General features: G+C 41.4%; 3 protein-coding genes and 1 long non-coding RNA gene across 11 annotated transcripts in view; 3 read left to right on the top strand and 1 right to left on the bottom strand.

The window, feature by feature from the left end:
• Positions 1-3,235: 3,235 nt before the first annotated feature.
• LOC143907147 (persulfide dioxygenase ETHE1, mitochondrial) lies at positions 3,236-16,772 on the bottom strand. 2 transcript variants are annotated; one of them, XM_077423699.1, is made up of 6 exons: positions 16,636-16,772; positions 16,124-16,485; positions 10,466-10,651; positions 7,233-7,321; positions 5,208-5,418; positions 3,236-3,583 (listed from the first exon to the last, which is right to left on the bottom strand). In XM_077423699.1, exons 2-6 carry the CDS (start codon positions 16,305-16,307, stop codon positions 3,516-3,518), a joined length of 738 nt encoding a protein of 245 aa, XP_077279825.1. In that variant the 5' UTR covers positions 16,308-16,485; positions 16,636-16,772; the 3' UTR covers positions 3,236-3,515. The 2 variants fall into 2 exon arrangements, with proteins under 2 accessions (XP_077279825.1, XP_077279824.1); XM_077423698.1 differs by lacking the exon at positions 16,636-16,772 and adding an exon at positions 13,361-13,505 and having other exon boundaries at positions 16,124-16,261.
• On the top strand, positions 16,452-17,985 carry LOC143907150 (uncharacterized). 2 transcript variants are annotated; one of them, XR_013259744.1, is made up of 4 exons: positions 16,452-16,832; positions 16,959-17,002; positions 17,098-17,157; positions 17,280-17,985. It is a non-coding gene; the product is annotated as an uncharacterized LOC143907150 (long non-coding RNA). The 2 variants fall into 2 exon arrangements; XR_013259745.1 differs by having other exon boundaries at positions 16,499-16,513; positions 16,697-17,002.
• Positions 17,986-20,581: 2,596 nt separating this feature from the next.
• LOC143907089 (small ribosomal subunit protein eS19) lies at positions 20,582-21,623 on the top strand. 3 transcript variants are annotated; one of them, XM_077423610.1, is made up of 3 exons: positions 20,582-20,629; positions 20,858-20,928; positions 21,190-21,623. In XM_077423610.1, the coding sequence occupies exons 2-3, from the start codon at positions 20,858-20,860 to the stop codon at positions 21,578-21,580; spliced, it is 462 nt and encodes a 153-aa protein (XP_077279736.1). In that variant the 5' UTR covers positions 20,582-20,629; the 3' UTR covers positions 21,581-21,623. The 3 variants fall into 3 exon arrangements, with proteins under 3 accessions (XP_077279736.1, XP_077279735.1, XP_077279734.1); XM_077423609.1 differs by lacking the exon at positions 20,582-20,629 and adding an exon at positions 20,630-20,771; XM_077423608.1 differs by lacking the exon at positions 20,582-20,629 and adding an exon at positions 20,636-20,800.
• Positions 21,624-22,204: 581 nt separating this feature from the next.
• Positions 22,205-26,279, top strand: part of Asap (ArfGAP domain of ASAP) — a 51,060-nt gene continuing 46,985 nt past the window's right edge. For 3 of the 4 annotated variants that reach the window (XM_077423527.1, XM_077423526.1, XM_077423523.1), the window contains exon 1: positions 22,205-23,521. In XM_077423527.1, the coding sequence (XP_077279653.1) occupies positions 23,396-23,521 (126 nt within the window). In that variant the 5' untranslated portion in view covers positions 22,205-23,395. The remainder of the gene's footprint in view (positions 23,522-26,279) is intronic. The other variant, XM_077423525.1, reaches the window with a different exon arrangement.

Genomic DNA, 26,279 nt, shown 5'->3' with positions numbered 1-26,279 from the left:
TCGCGGGTCTTCCAAAGACCGCGGGTGTTTCGAAATTGCGGTTTCTTGAAAGGGCCGCACTTTGTGATGAAAGCGGGAAAGGTAACGAAATGAGAGCAGAAAGGGTGCCGCCGCGCAAAGTAACGCATTAAATTTCCGAACAGGGTGGTCCGTTCTCTTCTCGCAACAGCGCGGCCATTTTTCAGTGATAACACCGTGAGGGCCGTCCTTGCGATAAAATGCGGCGGACAATCCGCGGTATCTTCCAACCCGGACAAATGGGGCAGGTGCGTTTGCGGATCCGCCCCAGATAACGGGGACCCTATCGCGAACGACGTAAAGAAATACTGTTGCTTGTTTCTTTTGTTACATTAGATCAATATCTTGCTTTATTTTAATTGCGGAACTAAAATCTTATTTGTTAATATAATTTAGATACCATTGACAATAGATTGAAGATATAAAGAGAAAAGATGTGAAACAAATAACGAAGAAATGTGGATACATGCTATATATTATATATATGTTGTTAAATTTTCAGAATAAAATCTTGATCTTTTACGAAATGAGCTTTTGCGGCTATGTATTTCTCTTTTGTTTCTTCAACGAATAATGAGTAATGTAATACGCAATAAATTAACATTTTTACCGTAAGCAAGAGATCACAAATACGAGCAAGAACGAATGCCTTATAAAAAATTACATAGCTCTAGAATTAGACATACAAGTCAAGTAAAGGTGAGTTCAAATATCACAAGCGCACGAAAATAGCTCGTTTTAACCCTGGCAATGAAAACGTGACGGACCTGTGCGGTATATATATTTTTTCGCCCCTACATAATCGAAAAATAAATCCGAACACCCGAAGTTATACGGACTCCGATATTCGGCCCAAAAAATTCACCGCGAAACGAGTTCACTGATCCAAACAAAAAACAATCCGGCTGAAAGGAAGGCGACTTTTATTTTACCGCACTTTATATTATGAATCTCGATTCCCGCAATCCCGCAATATGAAAGAGCATAAGGCAAATTTGCGAGGGAGGGAAGAACGTGATTATACCATTAAAAATTAAATTACTAAATGTACATATCGTATTATATTTTTTTTGCCGAGAGAGCTCGGATAAGCCGGAAAAGCGCGCTTCTGGAAAATTGAATTCTTTTGAAATTTTCGCCAGGATCAGAGAATTCTCCTCGTCACTCGATCGCGCGACTCGCCCCGCTCGCGCGAGTGAGCGAGTACCGCGACATCAAGCGAGCCAACAACGCTCTTGTCTTTGGCCTTTTTCGGCGGGCACATGAAAATGCATGAGTAGGTAGCCTTGGCCCGTGTGCCTTCGCCCGTGTGTCGGGCACCGTAGCCGTACTGGTTACCCTGGAAACGGTATCGATTTCAACCCTCAGCTATGCAGTAGGAAACCAGCACCAGCACCATGGGGGTCTCTTCACCCTGAGTTTCGACGAGGCGCACGGAGCCCGTTTCGACAACCCGATTACAAGGGCCTCTCTCTCTCTCTCTCTCTCTCTCTCTCTCTCTCTCTCCTCCCCCGCTTGCAAATGAACGCCGTTCATTCTCTCTTGTCCGAGTCCCTTCGAGGGTTTGTCCTAAAACCTAGCAATAAGCGCTTTTCTCTCTCTCCTTATCTCTTTCTCCCTTCCTATCGCTAGTCTCCATCATCTCTGTTTCGCTAATTTGCGAAACCGTATGCACCTCTCGGCCCGATTTCTCCGGCCCGAAAGTTATTGTTAGCGCACCGCAAACTGCAAATAGCCTCTCGATCCTCATAGTAGATGATGGATTTGCGGATCTTCCTAATTACACGTGGATTGCATTATCGTGGCGCGAGAGTGTCGACTCTGTGCGAGTATAATTGGAATATTCGCAGTCGAGATTATCGGCGGGATTATCTGCTGCGATTGTGTGCGATGATAGTGTCCAGAGTGGCGATGGTGATTATTTGAAGATTTAAAGTAAATACAGTTTAAAGTAAATGACGCCGAGATAATGGCCGCTATCATTATAATATTTGAAAAAGTCTGACGTGTGACAGCTTGAGTTTGAACCAATTACCGGAGATTTCCATTCGATCTAAAGGTCTGCGCGCGGGTCTAGGAGAGAGAAAGAGTTCTTCCATTAAATTTATCGACACGTGAAAAGCATGTCATATAAAAAAAATTTGTCACACGGGAACTGTGTTAAAGAAGCGCGGTTGTCAAGTCCTACAAAGTAAGTGATATAACTCAGGACGGATGTAATTCGTGAAATTGAAGTGTTACGGCGAACTTGGTAGTTGAAGAGAGAGAAGGAGACCTCGAGCAAGCGTCGCGACGTCGCGACGCGGTCGAAAGGATGACAATCCTAAATGCATAGAATATTTTAACGCGCGGTGCCCCGAGCTCAGTGAAAAATATCTCGACCGATTGCTTTACTACTCGTCCGGCGACCTTCGTTTACGTTTTCCCAGCGTTATATACGCTTCTTCGGCGGGGAGGTCTGAAAGTTTGAAACAAAGCTCACCCGAAAATCACAGCACGAAGTTTTGTTCGTTCACTTAAGTCCCTGAAATTAAATTAGCGGAATAGCCCGGTAATTAAGCCTAGTGGAAAAATTTCCATTAGGGAAAAATCTACTTGAGAGCCCTCGGAGACATATCGTCCGTAAATTATTACGCTGTAACTCTGGAAACGTATGTACTACGGGGAAAAAGAGAAATTATCCGCGCATAAATTTCTTGATAAATTGAAACGAAAATGCGAACATTTGCCGAAAAACATTTTTAACAACTATATGTCACGTATTATGTCGGATGTGGAATGTTAACAATTGCGTAATATAATTTTATTTCTATCGTAAACAAAATTACGTCCATTAAGAACGTTGTACAACGTTCCGTCATTCGGTCGTACGTTTTATACAGGTCATATTCCTCAAAGAACATGAAATAAACGCATAAAACGCGCGTTTTAATCCATTAAAACGCGCACATGAAATAAAGCGCTCATTTGATACGCGTTATCGGTTATGTTGCCGTTACGATGAATAAAACACTAGTCCGAGAAAGCATGCAAACAAAGTGCCATAATTAAATAAAATATTTGAGCGTGTGAAAAGAGATGGCACGCATGTGTCCCGTTTAACGTATAAATTTTTAGGTGGCTTCTAAATGCGTTAAAATAGCGCGGATATAAATAAATAACGTCGCGAGCTCGTATATGCAAAATGGAGTGGAGGAAAATAATTCAACGATATCAATGCTGTACACGAGTTATATATTAAAAATTACCGTGCACCATATATAACATCACGTGCCTTACATCGCTCTTGAATACTGTCCGTTAAAAACTAACAAGATATGTGTTCATTTATAATGTTAATAATACCGATACTAAAATGCGTTAAAATCGGGAATATACTCACGCTATTCGTGACATATGAATGTTAGCTATCGGGACCATATGCATTATTAATAGAGTGCGAGGAGAATTACAATACTAGCGTGCTAGTGCATCGGCTGCAGCGCTGTCAATAATTTTCATTGTTCGCCCTTTTCTTCTTCCACCTCGTACAGACCGCAAACTTTGTTGGCCGGTACAGCTTTATCTGAAACAACGCCGTATTATATTCGACGCTCTTTGTCGCAAAAATGGCGCATGTCAAATGCGGGCAATAATCTAATATTTTTCTATCTATTTCCAACTCGGCTAACAACGCTTTACACATATAACACTCGTTGCTGTCGACACGACAATTGTTCTTCGTTAGGTGAAGTAGTTAACTTCAATAATTCTTTCTTTTATTAGTGTTATTTCGCACGACGTCGTTATAACGCAATTTTCAAAATTTGACTCAAGCCACGTCTGCGAGATAAAGGGCTCATTTATTCAACATGCGACGATGCAAACTGGCAATTTCATCGATTTTCTTTCGCCCCATCGGCAGGATGTAACGGCGTCTCTGCTCACATTTAATATTTAGACGCGCCGCGAAGAAGAGTTACGCGAGGGTGGCACAGTAGGTGCAAATATTTCTTCCCGTGAAGTCATATCCGTCAATTTTCCTTCAATTTAGGATCGCGTCGCGTGAGAGTCAAATCAATGGAATGAAAACGGAAAAAAATGAGAGATTCGTAAGAATGATTCAATACCTTGAAACCGATTTCTGATATTGAACATTGAAAATTTGACAGCCTCACAAAATGGATTCGTGCGAAATCTTTTTTTTAAATTCATTCAACCTCCGCGAGAGATTCTTTTTATCATTTCCTTCTCTTACGTCAATCACATAACTGTCAGTGGAGTTTTTCGCTTAACTCGCGCTTTGCGTCTCGCTTCACATCCCATTCAATCGATTCAAGCGCGGGGAAAAAAAGTTACGCGTCCGCCACTTCCGCAAATTTGTGCGGAATTCGAGAGAGTTTTCACTTTTTACCGCGTATAAGAAGAAGCTACGTGATCAGGCGCCTCGTTCGATCGACGTGATCTTCTCGCGGATTCAGCATTCGCTTCCCGGACTGTACCGATAGGTAGGACGAACGCCGTAACGCCCCAAAGACGGGGCTATTAGCTTATCAGAGGATCGAGCTGATAGCGGCGGAGCGCGCGCAACCCCAAAAATAGAATGCGAATCCCGATGGGAGTTGTGCAACCGCCTGATGGCTTCTTCGAGAGAACCGTTTGGATAACGCCTCGTAGATAACACAACAGCCCCGTTCCATCAATACATAAATTATTTCCGATCGCTATCAAGGGCGCTGTACCGCCTGAGTCTGCAACCTCTAAGATCCGAATTTATAATACGAGGCAGATTGCGAAAACATTTTACGACAAAAATAATGAGTCGACGTTGACGGAACACGCGCTAACATAACAAACTTTTGTAATAATATTTGTATCGAGTCTCTCAATATTTATGTTAACTCTTTATAAGCAAAATAACACGCATCTACAAATTTTTCTTATTTTATTTTTTCACCACAAAATTAGCGTAGCATCTTATTTTAAGTTATAAACTGTGTTTTTTTTATAACAGTTTAAAAATTGTAAATTAATTATTAATTTGTCCAAAGATTAATGTTCGTTAGTTTCCCATTATATATAATTTTTTAGACACAAAAAATTGAGTTATAAAGGGTCAATAATTATGTTAACGGAATATAAAATGGTAAGGACGGTAGGGAAGATGTGGCTGCATAAAAGTAAATTAAATGTCTCTGCTATAAACTTACCGATCATTTTGGGATAAGGCAGGTTGAGGTTGTTCATAATTCGGACGAACTCTTCCAGCGACTTGGACAGTCTTGGATTAAGGGCTTCCTCCTCAGCCACGGTGGTGACGGTTCTGCCGTTGTAATCGTGTGCGGGGTATAGCCGGTAATTTCGTGGCAGCGTGAAGATCTTCTCGTGAACGGATTTGTACAGGATCGTGGCGGATCCGCCCTGCGCACAGGTGGCATAGTAATTCGAGCGGACGGCTATTATGTCATAAAGCTATACGAGACTTGTAATACACGATATGAAAGGCGCGATAAAGAATAATTAGCGAGCGAAAATATAAAGGATTAAAATTTTAATTCTATATTATTAATTTCATCGATGAAAGTTGTGGGGTTTATTGAACAAAATCTGTCAATCCTAATAATTTTACCCTCAAATTTTTTATAAGCGCAGAAAATAATTCTCGCGCGCGTTGAAATTGATACTCGTCGCCGGAATACAATCAATGTCGGTGTCATGTTATTTATACTGTCCGGTAATAAAACGAAATATGAAGCGAAGCTTGAAGCACGCAAAAATAATGATTTCAGTCGGTTTCCCGTGTGTTAAAACGTCATTTAAACCGAGCTTTCGAGGGAAGAAAAAGTCGCGGCACGTTTATAAAATGCACCGACGCCGACGCGCGGTCGAGCACGATGACGGACGGCTATTCATCACGCGAGAGAATTGCGGAGAAGGAGTCTTTCATATTCCCCGATGATGTATCGACGTTTACTTGCACTACATGCGACGCGACACGCAGGGAAAATGTTATTGCGCGCGTCCGTCGAACGCTTCGACGAGAATTCAGGATGCCGCCCCGCGTCTGTTCCAGGACGGCATTGATCGTTGATTATAGTTATGACGTTCCAAATAAACAATTTATCGACATCCAACAATTATATCGGCGACAAGTTGCGAACGGCACTTCCGCCCCGGGGAAAGCTGCTCGTTTTTTTTATTACGCGATACACGCACCATAAGAGAAAATAGCAAACTTGCTGGCTGAAATTAATACTCGGGTCAATGAACTCGGGAGTGCTGGTCGATCAATCCTAGGAAGATTTTCATGAGTCACGTGCAATCTGTCTACACGGTGTGCGCAGAAATATCGCATACTTTTTCACGTCCGCGGGGCTTTATTTGACAAATTTTGGGACCGGTCTCTTTGAAAAAAATTTCGATTGCGTAACTTTTATTCAATTTTCTAAATTTTAATATTGCAAAGCTATAATTGAATCAAGTCGCAAGACTTCAGCTAAATTATAATTTAAAAGAAAAAATATACATATATTACTTATTCATCATATTTACTAAAAAAAAAAAGAATACTTAATTTAAACAATCTGCAGTCCAATTTTAATTTTAATTTCAGCACCTGTATTTTTACATCTTTAAATGTCACCGGTTAAAAAAGAAAGCAAAAGAAAGCAACAGAGCAATGCAATACCTAATATTGTATATATTAACCGCGTGCAGGAGATCGCATATTCCCCGTACAGAAAAGCGCGTGAGTGCGGTTTCCAAAACTTTACGAGGAAACTTCACGAGACCGTTCTCACCGCGCATTTAACGCTGAACATGATCGCGTAATTGTTAGTTTTGTGCCAGCTGGCCAGCTTTTATTTAGGGCTAGATTTCGAGACGAAAACAACCGTCGAACGAAATGGCACGAGTAATATACTAAATCGAAATTTCGCGGGAAAACGTGATGCTCAGTTTTTCTCTCACGCGGCATAAAAGTTCAGATTTTTCCCCTTTTTTCGCAATTTTTTCCTTTATGATCACAGAAGATACTACAACGAGGTAAACTTTACATTAAATGTTATCGCAGACCTATCTCGTTCCTCGGAACAAGAAGATACGACATCGTTGTTCCATTTAATTGCACATATGTGCGATCGAAGGTCGAAGGTATACTGATCACGTGCGGTACAACCGCACGCGTATCCGCGAGGATACACGACTTTTCCGGCGAGTTTCCCGATCGGGCTTACCTGAAAATCAGTTCTGCCGCATCCTCGTATCAAGAGCACATCACCCGTGAACGCGATTGCCTGCTCATCGCAAACGTACGTGACGCAACCTGCACAGATATCAGATGGAATATTTACGATATCGCGTGCTTCACTTCATCCGACCGCCATCCGACAAGCATCGCGCCGTTTTTCGAGCCAAATGTATATTTATTTCTTCGCGGTGATTCGCTCCGCAATCGACCGGCATACGATAAACTAAGCTCTCGTTCGTCGGCTCGTTCGTTCCATTTACGATATCGCATTCGGCGAAAAAGGAAAAAAGAGCAGGGCGGAAAAGAAAGAAATTGCGAACAGATATATTACGTTCGCTCGAAAAATATTGGTACGCGGCAGATAGGTGTATATCCGACGTGGAGAACATGAACATGATTCGTATTCTCCGAGATATAAAAAGTGATTTAAAATCAAGTGAGGTATAATTACGATAGCTATTTTCTTAACAATTTTGTAAAGACCAAATCAATGGACAATGATGATGACTATAAAAAATATAACGTAACATTAACTAAATTGTGCTAGAATTATTTATGTTCCCCACGCGTATATAATACACACATGTTGCTTTACGAAATATTTGCCGGTTCCCGTTTCTCGCGAAATGTATGCAGTAACATTTACCATATGAAAGAGCTGAAATATCTAGGAATTTAATCAGCATCGTTGAAGTTTTACGGTGTATAGGAATGAAGTTGATATCGAACATCTAACCCGCAGGTATTTAATACACGCTATTCCCATATTCGGCACGAAAAATCGAGCCTATCGAACGAGCCCGATATCGAGATAGCTCAGTAGACGCTTTCGGGATTTTCCTCGGACAAACGATTGAATCGCGACGAGTAGCGAATCGGCACGATCGATAAGAATGGCCGTATTCCCTTTTCTTTTCGTTCCGTTTTCCCAGTAGCGCAGTATATGTGTATATATACACGTGTACATGTTCCGAAGCTACTAAATATCACAAACGTTCGAGACCAAACTATAAAGAAAGCTGTTTATATCGCCGCTAAAAATTAATGGTTTCCGAATTATCATATAGATAGAAAATTTAAAGAAAATTTTCTTTTCTTTGCGCTTCCAGACAGAAAATACAAAACATTGATGTCTATTTGGCACAAAGTAAAAATTATTGTAGTGACAGTTTAATTCAAAGATTAATTATGCAATTTAATGTTAATAGATGTGCAGACAATATAATACTCTATTAAATTCTTTTGCTAAAAGTCAGCGAAAAAATTCGAGCCGATTCAAAAGTTCGTGATTCCAGTGATGATTCCGGGACACCCTGTATAAAAGAACCTGGCCTGAATGAGACTTTCTCAATGATAGAAAAGAATATCAACATAAGAACACGTGTGTTGAGAAAAAAGTACAGAAAATTGCAGTTGCGATATATCCTGGATAGAGAACAGCTCAAGTTAATCACCCTAGGGATTGTATCGCACACGCAACACGCGTGTAAAATTCAAAACACGATGCAGCACATGCTCTGCTTCTTCTGGAGATAATGAAAAAGAAAGGAGAAGAATGTGAGAGAATATATAGACAAAGCTGCAATACCGAGATAAAATTTTAATCTTTTGTAGGAAAACGTTTGAAACATATAAGAGTAAGAAAACAATTTGTACAAAATAATATTAAATTGCGGTCTAACAATATGTAATATTAAGTAAAAATGAAACAAAATTTTCTATATCGCTCAGTACTTTATATTATTAATAATATCTTTCTCGAAGTTCTCTCAAAGATTAAAATCATAATTCTCATATTTCTATATCTTCTCTTTTCTTTGGATCTTCAATGAATAATCTGCACGTCAAAAATCACGGAGTCTACGATATATTTTTCAATGCAGTTCTTAACAATACTCACGCGCGCGTCTGTCTAACAAAAGATGCAGTTGATCAAATCGATCCGGCGATCGAGATAAATAGACGTGCATTATATATTTCTGATTCTTTCGAGCCACGTGGTAAAAATATATATATATCGCCGTCTCTCGCAAGAAAAGTATTTCGCCACTTTTTCTCGGCACCTCAATTAATAAAGTAATAGACCGGGCGAACGCGCGATCGATCGCGCAAGAAATGCACCCCGACATCGCAAAAAGTGTGCGGACGTGTTCCATAACTTTTCCGCAACGTTATTAGCCCCGAAACTTTCGTTACGCTATACCCGAAAGTCGTGTTTCGTATCGTATTCATCGTGCGAGCGCATTAAAAATCGCGTTAAACCGGATTTACCGAATGCTTCGCGAAGATTTACAGAACATGACGTTGTACACCGGCATTCGCGTCGAAGAGAAAAAAAGCTTTGGCTTTAATGGAACTCGGAGTAATTTCCTTCAAGTAAACCGAGACTTAAAACACTCGCTATTAAACGTAAACGTTAAAGAGCGAAATAATTCTCGAAAACGATAAAGAGAAAAGAAAAAAAAAGGAAAAGTGCAAAGATTCATTTTTCAATCGTGGACTCGACGAGACAATATATATCATATACGTATATATCGTAAACGCGAAATAGCTCACAGAACATGTCGAGAAAACGCTTGAAATCCACGTATGTATCAAATATGATACACTATGCACTTAGCCCCTTATAGGGCGGCGTTGTGCTCTATTTTACCACTCCATGTAACTGACACATATGCGATGGTAGGATGCTAGCTAAATGGACAATGGTGCTGTAATATTTTACTGCCCGAAAAAAAAAAAAAAATAGGCGAAAGCAAAAGCAACCATTCTCCCGGCAAAACACACTACACGCATTGTTTTATAATATATTTCACCAGTAATATGTATAACTTTAATCGCGCATCGATTAAGCGCGTATCGATTCCCCAAGTTATTCTCGACTTTCTATCTTAAAAATTAACAAGTTGCAAAGTGGAACCGTATATATACAAGCATGACAAAATATTTAAAACGTTAAAAATATCGAAAGAGAGAAATAAAATAGGAATTATAAGATAGGAATTATATAAAGAAAGATATTAATCGTTCATCGTATAAAAATTCGTTCAGGTCACAATTTTTACAAACCTATAAAATGTTATTGTAAACATGAAAAAACGTGATCATATCATTTCAATACGTGTTGATATACGATTCAACTTAAATAAATATCGATTTATCTCAAAATTCCGATATCCTGCCCAACAGAGGCGAATTTATGAAGAGAGAGCTCTATACCTTCCGTGTGACCCGGAGTGGGCAGCACCCTCAGTTGGTGCCTGCCGAATTGGACTTGATCGTTCGGCTCCAGGAGCACGTCCGCCTTGGCACCGCTGCTGCGCGATATCATGGACTTGCAGCCGGGCAATAGGCCCTTCAGCCGACCGGTCCCGGTGACGTGGTCCGCGTGCATGTGCGTGTTCACTGCAACAAGCGAGAAATATTGCCGCCAGGACAAAAACGCCAGTCATTGTTACCAGCAAATGCATAATCGATAAGCGCGAGCCGAGTTCGCGATCACGTCGTTTTATCACGTTTCCGTTACAGAACATCGCGGAGTCGCGAAATGGAATACGATTGTCCTATAGTGTAGAGACAGTATAGTCGACGGAATTATTCATTAATTTTACGAAGGATCCTGGGTCTATCAACGCCGACGTAGATCTGACAAATGATAAATCCTAAAGATATGGAATGACAGGGGATTAATCTTTTAAAGACATTTAATACCGACGTTTAAAAAGTTTCGGCGAACACAGTTGGTATTTCGACGTTGATTAAAAAGTATAAAATTAATGTCGGAAGTTCTGTGGAATATCTAGTATACCGTCGCTTCTAAAATATCTACACGTATAAATGCACGCGGATATATATAATTTGGCTTTAATGGATAATTAAATTACGTTAAATCTATTAATCTAATTAGCGACCTCGCTCCTCTTTGTGGAACTGTGAGTTACAAATAATGTGCGCATATAGTTTTACGGGAAGGGGGGGGAGGGGCGGCATTAATGGCGTTTGCATTATCGGAAAACAGAGAGAGGTGCATCATGGAAATGTCCGTTTGTTCGGGACAGAATTGGCACACGCAGAGTTCCGCATAAACAAGTGCATACGTTCCACTTAGCCAAAGCGATCCCTCGCAAAAACCACTTCGCGGTCTGATAACGCAATAAGTAATAAGGTAAATCCTATCAACCCTTTTTCATCGTGATATACGACGCCGCAAACTTTGTCCCTTCTCGCCGAACCGAAAATCCCTTGAGTCATTAAGGGCGCAAATTTCGAAAAATCTAATGCTGCGCAAGTAAGGGCGGATACGTTGATTTATCTCGGGTCTGAAATTAACAATTAGAAGTCGAGGGGTTCAAAAAATGAGAAAAAAAGAACACAAATATATCTTCTTATATATAAATTAGTTTACAATTTACTTAAATTTGAGAATAATGCATTTTAACCTTTTAAAGATATTTAATACGCATAAAATATATGTGTAATTAATTAATTAATTGGCAAGTATATATCAAATTTTTATCTATCTTTTGAAACTTTATAGAGATATTTCTGCAATAATATTTATGTTATATTATTTTAGTTAGTGAAATATATTAGTATATTAGTCAGTGAAACTTTTAATCAAGGGTTAAATTTACAATTAATTAATTTCCATGCAGATCCGTTCTCAAGCGCGATAAGCACGATTTGTCGAAATAACGCTCTCGTCGTCGCGATACACTCGTGAGAATTATACAGCGGCCGCGAAATCGCATCGGCTCGTGCCCCGAAGTCGAAGTTCCTTATCGAAATTGGCCAAGTTCGACAATATGCCCAAGCGCGCCACTCTCACCGGGTTTATGGTCCACGGGCGTGTTAACCCTCAGGACAATGGCGAAACTATGCGGGGTTCACGACCGTTCTTAGCGGCGGCGGGATTGCATGCTAATTCATTACGAAGTTCGGCAAATATTGGTCGGTTAGTAGGATAGTTCGCGATACAACTCTGCGCCCTCGGCTCGTAAATCACGCGGCACGGAGCATCGCGTACTTAATTGCCGACAAGTACATTTCCGACGCGATATCGAGTAACGGCGCCGGTAAGATAATACGTTTTGTTGTTAATTAGTGTACGTAATTGTAATTAATTAGTTATCGATTCGGGTATATTTTATGGGCGCGGTGTACGTCAATATAAATGTTAAGCCTCTGCACCCGCAGGATGATTCGTTTCGTGCAACGTTAATGCAAAAGTGCCGGCCTAATAATCACGTATCGAGATAACTTTTATTAACTATATGCGTCGATCGATATGGCTGAGAAATGTTTTTGAACGTTCAAGCCAGATCTTGCAAAATAAAAAAAAGGCAGAAAATTGGAAAAATCCTATTACCCATAACGTTGCGCATTGGAAAGTGGAAGTGGCTAGCGATATTGATTTTTGGCGCTTCGCGCAAGTTGTAAAAGCTAAAAGAGCAATAAACGTCGATATGTAAAAGCTAAATATTTCCAGAAAGTTTTCCCAAAATTTCACACACGTAGTTGAGGCAACGTTTTCGAGTTCGAACCGATATTTCTTATACTAGTTTAATAATAGTTCTTCGGTAGAACTTTCTCCAAAAAAATTGTATGTATTATATCATAAAAGTGGCAAAAATTGAAGTTCGGAAGAAAACGCGAGGATATTTTTTCTCGCATTATTTATAACATATAACACACCAATTAAATATACCTCCCTAAAATTATATGACAGGCATAGACAGGATGACCGACGCGTGCGTAAGACGCTTCTATTCGAATTCAACAACGGTCTATATTCGGCGTAAATCGAATTTCACAGTTTAAGCTAACAGCGATCGTCAAATGTCGACACGATACTATTTTAACGCGCTGCTACTTCGCAAAAATTCGAATTTGTTTCAAAAATATACATGGTAAACTCCACGTGTAATCCGGTAATAATAGCTGGAATGTACCACGCAGAGCGCACAATCCCGGCTAAATAATGTCGAATGACACTGGAAAAACTGAATGGTATTCCCGCATGTTTTTCTCACGCGTCGATCTACCGCTATTTTTCACAAACCGCGAAATTTACGGGCGAGATAATGATCTATATACGTCCGGTTGGCAACTCACGGGCGTATTTCAGCTTTAATCCCAGCTCCTCGACGATTGTTTTGTCACGATCGGCCCATTCGATGACCGGATCAATCAAAATTGCTTCCTTATAGTTGACATCGGCCAGCAGATATGTGTACGTACTAGATATCGGGTCGAAAAACTGGACAGATTTAAACACGGTTATCCATTACTTTTTAGCAAATTATATACGGAAATAAAATTACATTATCCATAACGTAATTATAAAGACACAATCACGAGAATGATATTATTATTACTAAAACAAGAATAATATATCACACATAAATAACATATTGTTCTTGTTATAATATAATTATATACTCACTCTCGTAATTGTGTCATTATAATTACGTTATTACAAATAAAACCGTATTAAATATGTATGATGCGTACATTAAAACGCTGAAAAAAGCAAATAGATGATGTAACATGATGTCCACAAGGAGATGATGTAAATGTATCCATATACGACACATAACGTCATACGCGATAACAAAAAGTCACGAAGGAGATTACGAAAAACTTCACGCTATCAGTAATATATATTTACCGCACATATGTATTTCGATTCTGAACGAACTAAATAAAAATACGCGACAGAGATAAAATAATCAGTCGCCGGCAAACAAACGCATTCACATTTCGCAACGTTTAACAATGATTTGTATATTTTGAATCCTATCGCGTGTTTAATTGCATCGACCCTCCGATTTGTGCGCGTGACGTGCAGGAGGCTAGAGGACGGCAGAAAATATAATTATTTGAAAATACACTAGACTGCGCGAAACCATTTTCACGCAATCCTGGTCAGTTGTGACCCGTTTTTAGGGATATAAGTAATTCGGACGTGTAATAATTTTTGTTTCCAGTCAGATTTCATCTACGTTTTCATACGATTCTGATTTGAATAAGCCTATCGGAAAACAAAACGTATATTTTACTTCGAGTACAAATCCAAATGTGAACGAAAAAAATATAACGGCGGAATATTTTCACAGTTTCTTTGTTATATCGACGTACAATACAGTCGTCCGTCTGTATATTCATCGCGGAAACGAATTTATTAACGACGTAAATTCATTCATTCGGCCATTTTCAAGCAGGCGGCCCCGGCCCTGCACACGTCGTAACTTATCACCTTAATGTTACATTTTGCTGCCATATAATCTTGTTACGTCTACGCAAGCTAACCGATGTAAAAGCCGTAAAAACAACGGCAAATATTTCGCATTCCATACGTCAAGTTAAACTCAAAACCGATTACCTTTCGACCGGTAAATCAAATTTCTGTTCGAACCGTTTCAAACGTCTGTTGAACGTGTAAACGGGAAAAGCTCCATAGAAAAAAAAAAAAAAAAAAAAACACGCAGTTACGGTTGAACAATACAGAGTATTATAGAAACAACGCAGATTATAAAAAATTCGTTGGGTATTGTATATAGCTGATAGCATGTAGAGCGACTAATAGAATTACAAAGTTACGAAAAATTCCTCGACATTTTTGCTAAGAAGAAAAATTTGTTCCATATTCGTGAAAAAATATCCTCTCTTGGGACGTTCCAGTCAGCCGGAGAAACTTTCTACATAAAAATTTTTACAAACCGAGTAAACCGTCGGATGTAAAGTTCGGCGTGTTTTCAAGGTTAGACGAACGTGAATGCCAATGCTCTCCGTACGCGCTTTTCAATACATATTTTCCCGCAATCCTTTCTTTTATCCCTCAAAATCCGAGACGCGGAGCCGCTTTGTTTTATTTATTTTACAAACGCATCAGAGGAAAGAGGAAACAGAGTTCAGATACTTTTTTTTATAAATTAATATTTCTATACCATCTTAAAATATTTTCTTTTTTTTTGTCTTTTTCGAAATATTGAGTATACATTCATTTTGTTTAAAATATTACAAAAAACGGATCTTGGATCTTTTGAAAAATGCACTTTTCTATACTTTCCAAACATATGTTCCTCGTACTTTTTTTGCGTTTCTTCTTTTTCCCCCACAAAATTTTAAATATGCAAAGATATACAAAAAAAGAGATAATTAATATAAAGATATTAAAGGATCGAATTCTTGGATTTATTTTTCCCGATTAAGATTGTTTTCCAAAGCGACATTCCAAGATTGAAATAAAAAGGATTTTAACGTATATTATGGATTAAAAATTTGATTCAAAAGAAGAAACAAGTGTAAAGATTTTCGAATTAAATAAGATATATCTTTGTAGGATAAATTCAACCAAACTTTAATTGATTTAATCGGTGATTATCTTATCAAAGTAACACTTGAATTATTTTAAAAAGAGATAGACGCACAATTTCTCTTTATTACATTTAACTTATATTTATTTCTTTATTAATTATCTTATTATTTATATGGAAAAGGATTGGATTAGGGACAAAAAATTATATATTACATAATTAGAAATTTGAGCAGAATTTTGCAATTTCAAGTACGCGAAAAGTGTACGGAAAGATGCGACTGAGATCGACATTTATAATTTTATGCTACATTCAAGATCGTTTCAAGTGCGCTCTTTTCGGTCGTTCTATCAAGCCGGATGGAATTTTAAGAGCAGATTTCAAACGATCTTAAATGTACGTACAATCGAGCTACACAAATTGCGCTTTAATAAACTTAAAGAGTCGCGCATATATCGTCGCCGCCGCTCGTCAGCAGATGACGTTGGCGACCAAGCCGCGTATTCCTGATTCCTGGGACACGCGCCGGTTACCTTTCGGGCGAGCGTTAAGTACTCACCTGGCGAAACAGGAAATCCCTCGAGAAGGGCACGCGCTCCGTCAGAACGTCGGCCACGGCGTGCTTCGCGCTCGTCCCGTTTCCCCGCAAAACTGTCGGCGACGCCACTCGGCAGATATTGCGTCCGCATGCAATCATGGTCCGCTGTCGCATCCGTCCACGTGAAGCCACCGGCATACGGCATACGCGACTCGCCTAGTTTCGTCTTTCGTCCCGTTCCCCCAATTTCGTGTCCCCTCGCCACGTATTTCGCAACATTGCGCAACACACTTATCTTTTGCTATCCGTTCAGTTGGATCGGTTTGCCACGTCGCGATGCGTTAATCGCTCAATCATTTCTCTCAATGAGCCCAAGTGCCCATCTACAATAGAGTGTTTTAAGCCCTAATTGTAAGCCCTAAGCCTTTTAAGAAATTGTTCAATCAGAATTGACATTGAAGAGAATAATTGACCGTGCGTGGTCAGTTTTTAGGGCTTGGGGCTTAAAACACCTATCGTAGATGGGCACTAACGTGAATTACGCGTCGGGCAATATGCGGACGAGATAACCAGATAACGCGTCTCGTCCCGTAGGCACGCCTTTTTAAGACAAGGTCGCCCATCTTGGAAAACATGACACAGTCCCGGTCGGTCCCCCGCCTTGACCGCTTATTCCGGTTTTTACACTTGTTACCACTTGTTACTCTTGTTAGCACTCTTGGGTGCGACGGTGCGTAGCTTATGACGAGTTTCTGGCAAATCTAGCCGATTTTAGAAAACGAAATATATATAAGGATTTATATAAAAAAATTATGTAGTCGATTTATTGATTTCCGATTGATATGAAAATTTTTAGGAGCTCAAAGCTTCACGTCAATTCGTGTTTCGACCATATCTGATGTATGTTCGCACATGCAATGCACTATACGTACAGACGTTATTTTTACCGTTTTGTTAAGTTTTACTTTTTTGTTACTGTTTACATTTTCTTCCAGATGCCCGTCTGTGATAAACGACAAGAATCGCAAAGACGTCATCAAGGCCTTTCTGGAAAAGTGAGTTGAAAAGCAACGGTCTGAATCTAACCTAAATATGACCTCGCGTGTCACGATGAACGTAACATTAACGTATTTCATCCTAATTTTATAATTTTACGTTGTACTTTGTGAAATTTTAGAATTGGCGAAATGTGTGCGCACGTTTGACAGTGGACAAAATACGTTGGGAATAAGATGGAGAAATTCAAGGAACTGGCTTCTTACGAACCGAATTGACTACGTCGGATGTGCAGCTTTTTAATGCATCGTATCTATTCCTAGTCCGATCAGAATCAGCATTATCAAGATTTTTGACAGCGAATGCAACGGCATTTCACCCCAGTCCCTTCTGCAAATGGCCAGTGGCGAGATGTTTCGCAGCTCGCAGTTAAGCTTATCGAAAAAGTATCTCTTGATAGACGCAAGACGCAAGTTGCGATTAGCCAAGGATGTAGAAACTTGGATTGAATAAGTTGCACAAATTAAATTTAAAAGAAAAAACAGTTTAGGTTTTAAAAGATTGTAATAAAATTTAAAAACGCAGTTTTTAAATTTTTATCTTGATTATACTCGATTATGTACTTACAACATAATTTTCTAATTGAATTTGATGACTATTGGTATCTGAGTATCGGTAGTTGAAAATTTATTATTAGAATAGAAACGATGAAATCTCTCTCTCTCTCTCTCTCTCTCACTTTTGAGTGATTTTTGGTGGACTTGTATTCTTAGTCTTGCAGTAAAAAATATATTCAATTTTTTCTTTTCGTAATTAAAATACACACAATAATGAAAGAATGTTGCGAATAAAGAAATATCTGTCTAATTTAGACATCGACACTTCTACACGATTTTACATTTTATTAAATTTCTGGCACGTGTATATATTCTCTATATGATAGAAATATTGGCTGTTTTCCAGCAAGGTGACACTGTGCGACACACTCGAACACTGTGTACGAGTGTTTGTTGGAACGCAAAACTTGACCATTGTGGACACATTTATAATTTTCGCAAGGATTTTTCACCGGAATAATTTTAAAGCAGTAAATAAGTTATGTTTAATGTGAAAGCGGTAAAAAGGTTATGTTTAAACAAATAAAATAAATAAAAAACTAGTGCTGAGATATAAAAGATTGGCAACAATGCCTACAGAACACACTCGAACTCTACACCGATGCTGTGTCGAGATGTGCTTCGCTGTGTCGTTGTTGGAAAGCACTGTGTCTGAGGGTGCCATTACATGGAGCGCGGAAACGCGGAAACGCGGAAGCGCGGAAGACAAAATTTACTAGATTTCCGTCGATCCGTTCCGTCTGTTTTGAATGCCTTAATATTACATGGAGCATATTTTGAGCGGAAAAGCGGAACGGAGAATTATAAAATATTAATTTTTAACGGTATTTATTGATTAAAATGCTTGTATTCAATAGATAAGCTGAAAAGATAAGCATATTAATAAAAATTGCAATGAATTAAGTGAACACAATTTTAAGAAATGAATACAAATGTCTATTTGTCACTATACTGTTCCGCTTTTCCGCGCAAATTGTGCTCCATGTAATATAAGGAGAAACAAACTCGCGGAACGAACGCGTCAAAATCCGTTGTCAACGCGGATACAGTATACTCCATCAAATTTCGGAGCTGTTTAATCACATTGAAAAAAAAGCTTTTACACATACTCTTCGATTACTTTATTATTTAATAACAGTGGTAGTATAATATTATAGATCCAAACATCATGTTGATGGTTATTGGGTGCGTTCAGCCGATACTCCGCTAGCCTAGCAATCGTGAGCAGTCGCTCATTTTCGCTCGTTTCCTCTCCTTTGACCCAATGGATTAAAAGGAGAGGTAGTATGAAGTATATCTTATATGCAAGCCAGGGTACATACATAGGCTGCGTTAAGTACTGGCAGTGAATATCGAAACACAGCCATACATACATACACGATAATAGCGGATTCCGCTTTTCCGTTCAAACGTGCGGGACTCAACTCGCGGAAACGCGGAATCTAGTTACTATTCTGTTCCGCGTTTCCGCGTTTCCGCGCTCCATGTAATGGCACCCTCAGGGTGCCATTACATGGAGCGCGGAAACGCGGAAACGCGGAAGCGCGGAACAGAATAGTAACTAGATTCCGCGTTTCCGCGAGTTGAGTCCCGCACGTTTGAACGGAAAAGCGGAATCCGCTATTATCGTGTATGTATGTATGGCTGCGTTTCGATATTCACTGCCAGTACTTAACGCAGCCTATGTATGTACCCTGGCTTGCATATAAGATATACTTCATAATAACCATCAACATGATGTTTGGATCTATAATATTATACTGCCACTTTTATTAAATAATAAAGTAATCGAAGAGTATGTGTAAAAGCTTTTTTTTCAATGTGATTAAACAGCTCCGAAATTTGATGGAGTATACTGTATCCGCGTTGACAACGGATTTTGACGCGTTCGTTCCGCGAGTTTGTTTCTCCTTATATTACATGGAGCACAATTTGCGCGGAAAAGCGGAACAGTATAGTGACAAATAGACATTTGTATTCATTTCTTAAAATTGTGTTCACTTAATTCATTGCAATTTTTATTAATATGCTTATCTTTTCAGCTTATCTATTGAATACAAGCATTTTAATCAATAAATACCGTTAAAAATTAATATTTTATAATTCTCCGTTCCGCTTTTCCGCTCAAAATATGCTCCATGTAATATTAAGGCATTCAAAACAGACGGAACGGATCGACGGAAATCTAGTAAATTTTGTCTTCCGCGCTTCCGCGTTTCCGCGTTTCCGCGCTCCCCATGTAATGGCACCCTGACACTGTGCCACGCAGTGTCGCCTGTGTTCCTTGCTGGAAACATGGAAAGCACCCATATATAGTCTATGGAAATAAAAAATATCCTCTTCTAAAAAGGGCATGTCATCGATACTCGAATCTATCGAAGTATTTTTGTCACTTTTCCGCGACGCTGATTGGTTCTCTCGTTGCGCTTACTTCGCGAGCGACTGTCGTGACATTTTGAGTTCTCTTTTGCGTATTACCGAGTTCTATAGTTTCTGATAAATTTTTACAATAATTCTATAGTTCTGGTCATTTAAGAATGTTTTACGCATAGCTATGTGTAGTATAATTTTGTTTTCTCGATTAAACAGTGTAAAGCTAGTATAATAAAATATAATACGATCTTCTTTAAAAATTATATTTTTGTAGCATAATCAATAATTATGACGTTTATATAGTAAATTAGTGCCTGAAAGATTTGACCACTGATTAATTTGATTATTTACGGTGCATCGCTCTTATCTCGGTTATGTAAACATATTTAGCAGTCGTGAAATGTCCGTTCGCTTTCTCGAATCGTCCGCCTCGTGCCGTGGCACTCGTGGCTACCATTTTGGGTGCTTTTAACCCTAGCCGTTCTCCTGCCCTGCTCCTGCTAGTTACATCTTGCTCTTTCCGGTTTGTATTCTCACGAAGGTGCGCGATGTTGACAGTCCTCTGACGATCAAGCCGTTTTTTAATAAATAATATAAGAGAATTCACATAACGAATTTACAACGCGTCGATTTAGCGGCTTCCACGATTCTTCATCAATTATCGAGATCGGGGGATTCAGAACGTTAATTTCGCATTTCACACACGCGCAACGTGCGTACGTACTGTTTCACGCGTTAATTATTTTATCGAGTTAAATTTCTCTTCCAGATGCCGTCCGTAACGCTAAAGGACGTCGATCAACAAAAATTTGTGAAGGCCTTTGCAGCCTTCCTTAAAAAGTAAGTAAGAAATATGTCCCAAGTCTAACCTAACCTAACTACGCGGTGTACGTGCGTAGTGTCCAGAACACATATTGGATTACGTTCTTATTTATCCTTATTTTTATCACCTTATATCGTTGTACCTTCTTTTTTATATTACTTTAAATCACTTTTATAAAAATTTTCATTTTACGTCGTATGTTTCTTACAAGAACAACTATATACCGTAGCTCGACGATACACATTTCATAATTCGATTCGCACTTTGTAAAATTTTAGAACTGGCAAGATGCGCGTGCCAGAGTGGGTGGACATCGTCAAGACGGCCAAATTTAAGGAGTTGGCGCCGTACGATCCCGACTGGTTTTACATCAGATGCGCGGCCCTGGTGCGCCACATCTATATTCGTAGCCCGATCGGAGTCGGCGCCGTTACCAAGATCTTCGGCGGACGCAAACGCAACGGCACTCATCCCAGCCACTTCTGCCGATCGGCAGGCGGTGTCGCGCGTAAGGCGCTCCAAAGCTTGGAGCAGCTGAAGTTGATCGAGAAGGCGCCTCTCGGAGGACGCAAATTGACCAGCCAAGGACGCAGGGACTTGGATCGCATCGCCGCGCAAGTTAAGGCTAAGAGCAAAAAACAGCTTAAGCTTCAGGAAATTGTAATGTAAAGTTCTTTTACGTTTCCGTAATAAAACACTCCAAATACTTGAACTTTGCTTTTTGGATCGTATTCAACGATGTACGTACGTACAACACAATTTTACCGCTATGATTAAAGTTAAATGGTACGTAAGAATTAGAAATTAAGTTTCGGCGCGACCGGAAATACACGTACATTCGGAAATCGCGGATATTGGCGTCGCATTACGTTCTACGCGAAAATAAATTTTCACAACGCGTCCGCTAGACAATTTTGGTAAGAAATATCTGAAAAATTCGATTATCGGTCGACGCTGTCCATACGTCCCTTTTTCTGGCCGTATCGCGTTTACGCAACGATATAAATTCGAGAAAATCGAGTTTTTTTTGCATTAAATATCTTTTTTATTTCAATTAACACTATCATATACATTTAAACACCTCCTATTATCTCGGGTGAGTTTAAAAATATAATTTTTTAAAACGTTTATTATATTTCTTTTTAGTTTGCGCGATCAAATATTTTCAACATTTTTAAAATTATGGGTAAATCTGAAGAATAGTGGCCTCCTCACCGATTTCGTTCAACTTGGACTTAATTATTTTTTTATCGAATATATTGAAACAATTATGTACAACAGTTTTTCAATATCGCGTGAAACGTCCGTTCCCTCTTTAACTTTCCCGCCTTTTCTCGTTCCGCCGTCCGACGTTTCCGTCCGTCGCCGTGTTTGTCCGCTGTCCCGCTGTCGACGAGAGCGACCGCTCTGAGTTAACGTTTTACTTCGTGGCGAACGGCTGGCCCGGCCGCCTGGTCGCGCGCGCGTCGACAGCGCCGCGCGCCGCCGCGCCGCCTGGCGCCTCACCTCAGTGAAACTTCGGCCGCAGTCGCGAGCGTTTCGGCGGTACTCGGCAACCGACCGAGAGGTTAGTTTAGGGTGCGCGACGCGCGATAAGGTGCGAGATTGCGAGCCCGAAGGAGCGGAGCGTCCCGCGGACGCAGCTGCGTACGCGCGCGCGCGCGCGCGTGTACCTTCTCCGGTGTGTTTTCATGTGTTCGCGTTCGCGCGCGTCGTCGCGTCGGTCCGTCCGTCTGACCGGTCGTCACGGCGGTGTGCATGCGCGCATGTAAAGTACTTTACGTGTGCGCGGTGACCCGCGCTCCTCGTTGACGGGAAGAGCGAGCGAGCTCCTGCTGCTGCTGCCAGTGTCGTTGCTGTTACTGCTATGCGTCCCCGCGACGGCCGGTGGCTCGCCGCGACCGTGTCGCGATAATAATCGCGCCGGTCTGTCGTCGCGCGAGTGTCTGTCCGTCTCTCTTTCTCTCTCTCTCTCTCTCTGCGCGGACACGCGACACGGAAAGGTGGTGACTCCGTCGGACACACGCTGCTCGAACCCTGCCGTCTGTCTCGCTCCCCTCGTAGTCCTCGTACCCTCGTCATTCATTCCTCTCTCGCGCCCGCTCTCCTTCGTACGCATACGCGCGCACGTCTCTCCGTACCGGGACGACGACGTTCATACCCGTGCGTCACGGGAAGGCGTCGGGCGACGCGCGGCTCGGCGGAGGCGGAAAAACGTGATCGGAGGGTCCCCGGCGGAATTTATGGTGAGAGACGAGTGAAGCGAACGGTGTCCGCGGAGCGTAAAAGTGCCGCGCGTTCGCCGGCGACGAGGAGGAGGAGGAGGAGGAGGACGAGCGAGGGGGAGTCGCGGTGGCGAGAAGCGCGCGATCCGCCGAGGGGACAGCCTCGCTTGCAGCTGGGCGCTGGGCGCTGCGCGGCGGAGGGTGGGGTGGACCAGGCGGGAGACGGAACAACTGACGGAAAACGAGAACGGGCGGAAAGATGCCGGGCCTGATCGCCGTGAGTGAGTTCGTCGAGGAGACGAGGGAGGACTACAACTCGCCCACCACGTCCACGTTCGTGTCGCGAATGCCGCAGTGCAGGCAGACGATCGCGTCTCTCGAGGAGGTGAGTGGAGTTTTACGTGCGATGACGACGATCGGTGCGTGCGTTAAAACAGCCGCACGGCGCACACGCGCCGCATTCGTCACGACGCGCGACGGTGGGCCCGTTCCCGTAAACGTTGATCGAAATTCACCGTAGACCGGTCCTCTCGGTCTCCCCGCTCCTCCCGCCTTCGGGTGAGAGTCGAGTGTGAACTGCGATCGGCGCCAATTAATAGTTATTGGGAACCGCCGATGTGCGTGCGCCGGATCGGCCGATTTAATCTCGACTTTTTCGCCCATGTATATGTATCTTCGCTCTAACTTTTTATGTGTATCTTTGTTCCGATTGTTCGTTCAATTTTGCTGCAATTTATCGCGTATTGTTGCCGCAATTCGTTACTCGTGCCCCATTTCTATACGCTTCTCCGTTCGCGTCCCGCTCTCCAAGTTTCCCCGGCTCTCTCGATCGCTCTTTGTTCCGCCACCCCCTCGTATACCGTATCGTCCTTGTGCCGCTCTCTTTCTCCGTGTCGGCGTTTATTGCGTTAACCGTACCGGGTCGCGGTCGGCGCCCGGCGGTCGTCGTCGCGCGCGTGTTCCCCGTGCGTGGGCGTGTGTGTGTATATCGCGTATCGGTCGGCACCGGGAACGCGCGGGAACGTCCGTCGACATCCTCGACCGCCGCGATCCTGCGGGACACGTCGACGACTCGCGCGATCTTGACGTCTTTTCCGAATGGTATATACCTTCTGTGTGCTTTCAGCGTGAACCGAAGATAATAATTTGTCCGCGAAGGGCCTGAACGCGATACAAGGGTACGCCGCGGGCAAAAATGGAACGGGAAATAAGCAAGCCGGGCAACGGAGAAGGCCCCTGTTCGTTTTTTAGCTCAACTTCTTGCCATCGTTCATCTTTTCTCTTTTTCTCTCCAACGTGAAAAGAGAAAAGATATGCGAACCATGCAAGAAGTTGGAACGGGCTAATTGACAATCACATTTCGACTTATGATAAAACTGAATCGGTGCGATTGGTCAGGTACGGGCAATGGAGAATAAAAATCCACGACGCGTCGGAAATTATGTTTTTTTTTATTGCTCATTTCATATTCCATTGCGTTAAATTGGTATGCACGTTTTGGCAAGTTGAAACGTGGTTATTTCTCTGTTGCCCGTATCTTTGTATTGCGTTTAGGCCTTAAGGCTTCGACTCCCGGAGTGACGAGAGAGCACTTACGATTAGCACGATCGGTTCACTTTACGGAAGCTTACCGAACGAAAGACGTTCCGTTTATGGCGCCGATTGTGCAACATCGAGATACAAATATTATCGCCCCACGGTTTTCGTTCGCGTTTGATCGAATCGCGCCGATTTTGTTACGAGCCCACAAGAATTTCAAGTCTTGCGAAAGCACGGCGAAGAGGCGAGGGTGGCTCGCTTGTCGTCGCCGATTTGATCGTTAACATTTCAAATGTGGAAATGATGCTAATGCCGAGGCATTTAAAGCCGCGACGTAGTCGGCGATGACGTCGCTGTTATTATCGTCGCACGTGCTTTGAAGTCCGATTTCTCGCCAGGAAACTGGCCGCATTATATCGGGTTTATATTCCGCTGTTCGGTGGCTCGTTTCTCGCAATAAGTATTGGTAATGCGGACGTAAAACGTTTCTCGCGCGATGCGTTTTTAACGCAGCTTCGAAAATAATATAAAGGAAGTTAAAAAAGCGCGACGACTTGAACGAGCGCTGACACAAAAACGGCTCTCGACGCGTCAGACACTACTGAATTAGCCCAGTCAATATAGCCCGAAAAAGCCGCTGAAATGGAATTAATTCCGGGAAGCTTTCTTTTTTTTTTTTTTTTTTTTTTTTTTTTTTTTTTTTTACTGTTTCGGAGGGTCATGGGTAGTCTAAAACCGGATTTTCGGGATCCTAACCCTGGAGCGTTAGCCGCCATTTTGATTAAAAGGGTGATTTTGTAAATATCTCGCTTATTTTCAACTTTAGAGTGGAAGTGGTGATAACCAAACTTGTAGAACATTTAATACTCTACAATTTTGGTCCTTATTATTTTTCACGTAGGATCGATATTTTGGGTCTTAGACTCAAAAGTGGGGGGGTAAAATTTTATTATTTTTTTTTATTTTTTGAATTTACTTGGTATAATGAAAAACATCTTTTCCACGTCACCACGGGGGTAGAGTTTATGGCGCGCTTATTCAAAAAATTAAAAAAAATAAAATAAAATTTTACCCCTCTCCCACTTTCGAGTCTAAGACCCAAAATATCGATCCTAGGTGAAAAATGATAAGGACCAAAATTGCAGAGTATTAAATTTTCTACAAGTTTGGTTATCACCACTTTCACTCTAAAGTTGAAAATAAGCGAGATATTTACAAAATCACCCTTTTAATCAAAATGGCGGCTAACGCTCCAGGGTTAGGATCCCGAAAATCCGGTTTTAGACTACCCATGACCCTCCAAAACAGTAAAAGAAAAAAAAATCGCTTCCCGGAATTAATTCCATTTAAAAGTCTATATTGACTGGGCTAAATAGCGATATTCTTGAATAGCGGACGTACCGCATTTTTCCTCGGATTCCACAGACATCTGCGGCCGTTGTTTCGCTATGCTGCCCGGCGCGCGATGCGACGTGATCATCGCTTCGCGTCGACGCTTTTCTAATTTGCGGGCGCGTGAATGACTGCGTGATACGTATCTCTGTCAAGTGGAATCCGTGCAACAGTAGGGGCCGCGCGTGAAGTGCATATTCCTGCGCAAAGAT

This window comes from Temnothorax americanus, unplaced genomic scaffold (assembly GCF_048541705.1).
Source record: "Temnothorax americanus isolate GAGA-0224 unplaced genomic scaffold, ASM4854170v1 Scaffold8, whole genome shotgun sequence".
Lineage (NCBI taxonomy): Eukaryota > Metazoa > Arthropoda > Insecta > Hymenoptera > Formicidae > Temnothorax > Temnothorax americanus.
Note: the sequence above shows the minus strand (reverse complement) of the source record. Positions and strands in the feature narration are given on the sequence as shown.